General features: G+C 34.2%; 1 protein-coding gene and 1 long non-coding RNA gene across 7 annotated transcripts; one reads left to right on the plus strand and one right to left on the minus strand.

Moving 5' to 3' along the window:
• Positions 1-443: 443 nt before the first annotated feature.
• Positions 444-2,151, minus strand: LOC112023825 (uncharacterized). Of its 6 annotated transcripts, none has more exons than XR_010627552.1 (4): positions 1,764-2,151; positions 1,072-1,260; positions 824-904; positions 444-721 (listed from the first exon to the last, which is right to left on the minus strand). It is a non-coding gene; the product is annotated as an uncharacterized LOC112023825 (long non-coding RNA). The 6 variants fall into 6 exon arrangements; XR_010627555.1 differs by having other exon boundaries at positions 1,205-1,260; positions 1,764-2,150; XR_010627553.1 differs by lacking the exon at positions 824-904 and having other exon boundaries at positions 1,764-2,148.
• A 4,436-nt stretch (positions 2,152-6,587) lies between these two features.
• LOC112023817 (uncharacterized) lies at positions 6,588-8,469 on the plus strand (the record flags this gene model as incomplete). Its single annotated transcript, XM_024056439.2, has 3 exons — positions 6,588-6,872; positions 7,031-7,147; positions 7,239-8,469. Coding segments are annotated over exons 1-3 (1,633 nt in total), but the record flags the coding sequence as incomplete, so codon positions are not given.
• Positions 8,470-8,520: the final 51 nt, after the last annotated feature.

Consider the following 8,520-nt stretch of genomic DNA (forward strand, 5'->3'; position numbering starts at 1 on the left):
CCTTTCTCTATCTTTCTTGTTCTTACTTTGTTGGAGGTGGTTACCCTCAAAGTAACCAACATCTCATTCTTTCCATTCTCCAATTCTTGCCATTACTTTCTTCAATAGCCAAGCTCTTAACAAACTTCAACACTTTACCTTTAGTAGCCACTTGTATGATTCAAATATTGTTTTGAATGGAAGTATTTTGCTTAGGCATAATCTTATTCATTACACTTCAGCTTCAACTCGCATCCTTGTAGAATTTGTGAACGTAATTTTTAGGTTCCATGAATGTGCATATTTTTAGGTTCTTTTTGAGTGAAATAATAGCCTTGTAATCAAAGTGTACATTTTAATAAAACTTTGTTTATTTATGGATCAAAATCTTCCATCAATTTGTGATCGTACAAGCATCATCAAAATTGTTCAATTTGAAGCATTACAAGAAATTAGAAATAAAAGGCACACAATCAATTACATTTTATTACATTCTCAAACCAATATCAATAAAAGAATAACTATATTTTGTTACATTCTTCTTGGTTTGTACTCTAAATCTATGTAAAAGTTTTTGTAAATGAACATGAAAACTAAGTGTCAAAATTAAAGAATACATGCAGCGTTTCATTTATACTGAAAATTAGCCTATTGACAGCAAGATACATGGCTTCAATGCTTCAAAACATTTTTTTTGGCAAGATACATTGAACTTCATTGCAGCATAGGCTAATATTTTATCCTGTTAATAAGAAAACAAGAGACATAGTTATTAGTTATTACTCCATATAACTTTTTTCGACAATAAAGCAAGAGTAGGGAAATTGAGGCTCAATCCTTTCACCCCATCTTGTATGAAGATTCTGATTAATTCCACAGTTTAGCTTTCATAGACTCTACAAAGATTTGTATGAAAACCACTCACCTATGTTTCAAAATAAACGAAATTGCAATTTCACTCCAACAAAAAATATAAATAAATTTATAATTTACGGGCAGTAGAATAGCAGAAAGGTAAAGACACACAGTAGTATCAAAGGGAAAGGACAAAGATATGTTTGAAAAACTTGTCTTTGCAGAGACAAAATTTACCATCAAAACAAAGCACAAAAAGCAGTTTAAAGCCAGATTGACCAAAACAGTTTTTGAAAGACCAAATTTGTTAAGAATAGATGTAAGACGAGCATATGGATGCAGCACATTAAGCTCAAAATTTAGAGAGTACTCAGTATCACATGCTCAGCCTCAATCACCCACTCCCGATATTTGCTCAAACCAGTCCTGTTTAACAAAATACATGTCAACATAAGAAAAATTAAAGTTTTAAAGTATTTCAATAATCAAAAACCATTTTAGATGCATGTCAATGTTGGACAAAATAAATACCTAATTGACAAAACAATTTGCTGCAGAATAAATGCCTTAAATTTAAAAATTAAAAGTAAAATAGGAAATGACTATTTAATTTATATTAAGTAAATTCATACATCCATAATATGGGTTTTCCATGTTGACAAAATTTTGTAAAAATTCTTATGGAATATGATAGACATCTCATACTATCATATAGCAAATCAAGAATTCTAAGCTCACAAACACATTCAGCTATACCCAAAAGCCCCAATTTTTCAAACCTAAAGCAGGTCATCAAGCTTTATACTCAAAAGGAAACCCAGTCACTAAACAAAACTCTAAGGGATTTAGTCACTTCTAAAAGGCAAATAAAAAGAGAAACAAAAAGAAAAATAAGAGAGAAAAGACAATAAAGAGAAAGAGAGGAGGACCTGGCGGCCACCAGTGGTGGTGTCATCGACGATAGCACCTCCAACGGCTGAGACAGGAACGTACCGAAACTCTGCCGGTAGTGGAGGTGTGGGTCGCAGTGGCTGCTAGCTGTAACCATGGAGATTGAGCAATGGTGTGAGAGAGTTTTTGAATTTGGGTAGAGTAGAGAAAGATCTGAAGAAAGAGGAAGTTTTTTGTTTTTTTGGGTAGCTGAAGGATCCAGTTGAGTTAAATTGCCTATGGTTTAAGTTTAGTTAAGTGTGGTTTGGGTTAAGTGGGTTAAGTATGATGTGGCACATTTTTTAGCATGGATGGTTTTTAAAAAAATTCCAACCGTGAACTGGACCCTCTCCATTTCAAAGGGAAATGAAGAGGAGTTGGACCCCCCCCCCCAAAAAAAAAAAACACTCCCCACGTTTCCCATCCGCTACAAACAAAAACTTCCCAATAGATGAAGTCTTTTAAACAAAAACTCTTCTCAGTAATTTTTTACGTGTACAAGGACTACTATTCATATTCCTAATTGAAATAAAACTTTTGTTACGCGGTGCTCACAAACGTGTACAAGGATTGCTATTCCTATTCTTATTGAAATAAAATCTTTGTCAGGCTCTCTAAGTGTAACATCCATAGACAGTTGAAGTATTCACTTCCTTTTGCTGCACGGTCTATGCACAAACTTGCTTGGAGTGCAAAAGATTTGTGTACAATCCTTGCTTAATTTCATTAAAAGGCATGTAAGTTTTCTTCAAAGCTTTTTTTTTTTGGTGTTTGTTTTGGATGAAAAATTCAATAACGAATAACACAAAATTCCTAGAAATTACAACAATTGTTGAATGGCTTTATGCTGATTTCATTCTTAGAGGGTCTCCCAAAACCGGTGTTAATGCTTGCGTATATTCTTTTAAAAGGTATGTACATTTTCTAATCCATGTATTATGGTTTTGTCTATAGTTTTTTTTTTTTTTTGGTTCTTTTATTATTATTTTTGACAATATGTTTATGGTTTTCATTCTTTGTGCTGTATTTTTCCTTTTCATGAATGTATTTCCCTTGTACCAAAAAAAAAAAAAAAAAAAACTAACATCCACAGTTTGGTTCCTTTTCCTCTTTGCAAAATTCTAACCTCTACATTTGGTTTTTTTTTTTTTTTTTTAATATTATCTTGCTCGGTCATTTTATACTTGGAATCAAATTAATAAAAAATTATTTCTCCACACATGATACTCATCACACCCTAGGTTTTTTTTTTTTTTTTTTTTTTTTTTTTAATGATTGAAAACTATAGTAATTTCAAATTATAATAAATACTCTAAATTAACCCACATTCAAAAAATAAAAGAGCCTCTGAGCGCGTGCTCAGAGGCTAGTTAATTTATTACTATTTTGGCAAATGATGAACTTCGAATTTGATTATCTTCATAAATTTTTCTAGGAAAAAAAAACACTCCAAATTGTATCCAAAATCTCATTTAAAAAATTGGTCAAAAAACCTCGTTAAATAAAAAAAGTCTAGAGGTGGGTTCTATTATTTAACTCAATTGGTAAAGTCTCTGATGATAAAATAAGAGATCTGGGATTAATCCTCGCCTACATAAAAAACCGATTGATGTCTTAGTTTGGTGATAAAGAGCGAACAAAGTTTGTCTTCAAACTAGTTTGAAGAAAAATCCTACAAACTAGTTTGAAGAAAAACCCTACATACCCATTATATATATTTATATTGAGTGTGAATTTTGAAAATCTAACTGTTAAATTACACGTTCTTATTACATCCTTAATTCTTAAAAAATTTCAAGAAAATAAAAAATCAATTACTATGTCATCAAATAAATATTAAAATTTCAAGTTTTTGTGATTTAAAGTTGTGTATAAAAAATAAATTCATTGATCAAATAGCAAATAACATCCGATTTGAATTAAATTTGACATGCATGTATAAAATTCAACGATTAATTTTTTAAAATTTACATTTAAAAAAGAGATATATGAAAAGTTTCCGAGTCTATAATATAGACTTTAAAAAAATATAAAGTATAAAGTGCATCTCATTAAAAAAAAAAAAAATTGTTTAGGTTTGTATAGGATAGTGGGCCTATAAACATGGGCTCACATAATATACCATAAATTTGGGGTGATGTGAATCCCGGTGCCGGGTCCACCACCTCTTCAATTCATCATTTTTTAAAACCCAAGTGGGCTTCTACTGTTCTAAAAACTTTTTATAAAAGAGAAAACGTAAAGGGCCGCCACATATATGTAGGGACCCACAGCAGATCCCCGAAGAGTCTTCAAAATGCAAATTGTGAAATACACAATAGACAAAGACAATCAATGCTACGTCTCTACACCACTACTCTTAAAAAGTTAAAACAGTACCGCACTATTTGAAGGAGGCAGGCAGCAATATGCAATAGCACTCTATCATAAAAAACACAATAGGAAACCGACGTTTCGCCCTCACCATCCCATTCACCCAACAACTTACACGTCTCTTTCTTTCGTACGCCGCACCACACCACAACACAAACACAACACGAACACACAAACTTCGCGATTAACGTTTCTTTGTGTAAATCTCCACCAAAACCACATCTCCACGTCTCTCTCTCTCTCTCTCTCTCTGTAAATCTCTTTCTTTCTTTTTTTTTTTCTTTTTTTTTTTGTTGTTGTTATCGATGTTTAATTTTTATTTATTTATTTTAATTAATGCAAACTTAACCGACTCATATATATATTCTTTTCTTTTTTTGTTAGTTCTTTCATCGCTTTCACTTCTTCACATCTAAATCTCACAGCCAACACCACACAGGTTTACATCTCTCTCTCTCTCTCTCTCTCTCTGATAAAGCCTTTGTTTGTTTATTTGATTTTCTTGTTTCCAGGGAAAATTATTTTTATTTTTCCTAGAAAGTGTGGTGTTGTGATTGCCTGATTGCCTGATTGCAATTGCATGCCTGGTGAATTGTATATTTATATTTTTTTTCATGATGTTTATGCATTATGTGAATTAAATATTCATTTTATTATTGTATTCTTGTTTTCTGTTATTTTAATGTATTTGTTATTCTGTTGTAACAAACAGAGTCTTAGTGATTGGTGGACTGTTTGTTTATTGTATATATATTCTGTGATTTGTTTTAGTATGTGTTTGGATAAAGCGAAATGTAAAACATTTGGCTGTAATTGCTAATACCAGATCTTAATTTTCTAGGTTTTAGTTATTTAGTTTAGTATTGTTTTTTTTATAAGAATTTATTCTTATTATTAGGTGTGAAATCTGCTGTTAAATTCATCTTTCTATGTATTGAGTTCTTGGATTAGTATAACAAAATCTCACAATATTTTCACAAGAAGTGAGGTGTCAACCCAAAAATGAAAGGAAAAAAAAATCAAAATAAAATACTGGGACCCACGCAACTCAAAACAGGGGTTTTGTGAAAATGCAATTGTGATTTTGTTGTGTTCATAGATTTTTTTTCTTATGTATTTGGTTGCAAAAATTATTCAGTGCACGGGTGTATTACAGAGAGAGTGAATCCTACATGTGGGTCCCACACCGCGGAAAAATTATTCGGTACATTTGGTGTATTACGTGTCTTTCTAAGGAGATGGTATTAGATGTAATGGGGATATGTGTAACCCCTCTTACATTGGGTGGTTCCCACGTGTGTGGTGGTGCAGATTTGCAGGACCCAGATGTGAAATTGAGAGGAAAGTGTAGTAGCATTGGGTTCATTGAATAATTACACCCACATGTGAGACTTACATTTATGTGAGAGGGAGGTGTAATACAATGAGAGTATGGAATAGGATGAGTTTGTAGTTAATAAATTATTCCATAGCTAACTCCAAATTGTTTGGGTTAAAACGCATTGCTGTTAATATTCTTATAAACAACTATAGGGGAAGAATATGATAGTATTGTGCTACATGTGTATCCCTATTATGTTTAATAGGAAATTTGAGATTTCAAATGTTTCTTGTTTGTGAAAGTCTCGAAAGATTTTTCAAAGACAATGTCTTAAAAGAGAAAGAAGGCAAGAAAGTAATTTTAACGAGAGGAAAGTTTGGTAGAACAAGCAATAATATGATTTGGAACGCAATCCCCCATTGCCTCATGTGGCGTATTTGGTGTGAGAGGAATGCAAGGACCTTTGAGGGACAGGAGAAATTAGTGCATGATCTTAAGCTTTCTCTACTCAAATCTTTATTTGAGTGGATGAATGCTTCCTATATCTTTTCTTTTGATACTATGATACTTTGATATACTTGATGGCTGTTCATTTTGTGCTTAATGTCAATGTACTTTTTGTACACATCCTGTGCATATGTCTACCTCTTCTAGTCGCATTAATGAATTTTACTTATCAAATGGGAGAGAGAGAGAGAGAACCTTGGCTAAATTTGAAATTTGTTACTGATTCTGAATTGAATGAAGGCATATAGTTATGTTATCGATTTATTTTGAGACAAAATATAAGGCTGCAAAGGTGCTTCCATGTGTGTTTTTTTTTTTTCCACATTGTATTCACTTCACAATTTTTTCCCTTTTTCTCTGAGTTGATGCCTATGTACGTGCTTGCTTAACTCTCTCTCTCTCTGCCTGGCTTTGGTAGTCTGGTAAAAATAATATCCTTAGGTTGTTGGGGGGGGGGGGGGGGGGCGCGTTGCCCATGAAGTTATTGGTTATTGACAAAATAAAGGAACTTCCATTTCCATTATGGCTTTAACCCATTATATCACATCTTGTTCACCTTGATATTGAGGATTTCATTGTTATTGTCATTATTAAATTTGACAGCACGTCAAGGGTGGAATCAATGGAGTATGATGAAGGTCAGCGTGGTGCCCATGGAGAAGATCCTGAATATGGTGCAATTTTCATGTCAAATAGTGCAACCAAAAGAGAGTGTTTTAGTAGGAGACTATTTGGCCTTCCATCTTCTCAGAGCCGCTTTGTAATGCAGGTTAAATATGGAATGATTTTATTTTTGTTTGAATATGAAAAAAGACAGCTTCATGGTGTTTTCCGGGCATGTTCTGATGGTGCAATGTATATTGAGCCCGATGCCTTCCGTAAATCAGGGAAGCAATTCCCGGCACAGGTGTGGATATGTATATCTTTCTTGTGTCCATTTGGTTCCTTTTTTTAGTTTTAGTTTTTGCTGGGAGAAGGCTTTGGGAGTTTATTCTAAGTGGAATGATTGAAATTTTTTCCACAAATTTATTTATTTATTTATAAACTGATTCTCTTTTTTCTCAGGTAAAGTTCACCCCAATTTGGTCATGTATCCCACTTAAAGAAGCTGAATTTCGTGACATAATCAAAGAAAATTACTTTTCAGCCCACAAGTTTAACTTTGGGCTGTCGGAAGAGCAGGTCTGCTCCTTTCCTATCAAAGTCAAGACTTCAAAATGCAATCAAATATATATATATATTTTATCGATGTCTCTTCCTATGTATTTTATAGGTTCTTAGGCTTCTATGCAAATTCAGTTTGAGAAAGGAAACAGATCATCAACCTCAAAGACAGTTACTAAAATTTAAGGTTGCAAGAGGGCGTTCTAGGGATAAAGTCAGTAGAGCTGACGTTGGTGGCATTGCAATGAGTGATAAGGTGAAAGATGAGAATGATTGGGATGATCGTTATAGGCCATCTGTCTTATCTGAGTACCCTGGGGAATCTTTTGGCTACTCTGGAAGAGAAAGTGCAGAAGACAAGTTTGCAAAAAGTCTTGAGGTAGAGAACAAACATAAAGTTTGCAATGAGCTTGGGCCAGTCATCAGCTATGAATATATTGAGGACTCCACGACTAGAGTTGGAAGAGATGAAAGCAGATTTGCAGCATGTGATAGGTTGAGGACTGATCATAACTCTGCTATTGACCATGGACCTGTCATGTCAAATGCCCATTCTGGGTACTTTTTGAGTGAAGAAGGACACATCTCCGATCATAGCAGATTTGCAATAGCTAATAGGCTAGAAAGTGAATGTAATTTAGACAATGGCACTGTGCCACCTGTCTCAAATGAGTGCCATAGTTTATTTCAACCTAACCTTTGTAGATCTTTTGGCTCTAACAAGCCCATTATGGAAACAGATTCTGTGGTTCAAGATCAACTCTGGCCACATTCAACACCTTCTGGCTCAATAGAGCCGCAAATCTCTTACCCTTCTTACAGAGATGGAATTGGTACAAGCACAGATCCTTATGATCCTGACGTCCCTAGTATTAACTTTAGGCGCTCATCACCTTCCAGGATTGATCACAGCACTAATCCAGTGCAAGAATATACTTCTCCTTACAGAACATGTGCAGGGAATCTTTTTCACTCCCCAAAAAATCAACCATATTTCCCATCTGTGGAGCCCAAATTTATCACAAATAGAGGTCCAGATGATAGTTCTGGTTTCGGGAACCATATTCCCTTCCCTACTCCCTACCATTATGAGCGTTTTTGCAACAGGACCAGCATATCTTCTTCAGGGACTGCTGCATATCCTGAAAACTTGGCAACAGAATTGTCTGGAAATCAAGATCATGTTGGTCTTTCCTTTTCACAGACTCCTATAGCACCTGTCCCTTTATCAGAAACTGGAAATAATGGGATGGAAAACCAGGGTCTTCCATCTTTATCCTCCACTTCCAGCATACATCCTTCTTTTGCCTATAATTTTGGATTTCCTGCAGAGTCACAAGGCAAGCATGAGCATGAAGAACTACAGGAGGGGAAGAATGAAGCATTTACTG

The sequence above is a fragment of the Quercus suber genome, unplaced genomic scaffold, assembly GCF_002906115.3.
Source record: "Quercus suber isolate HL8 unplaced genomic scaffold, Cork oak 2.0 scaffold_1536, whole genome shotgun sequence".
Classification (NCBI taxonomy): Eukaryota; Viridiplantae; Streptophyta; class Magnoliopsida; order Fagales; family Fagaceae; genus Quercus; species Quercus suber.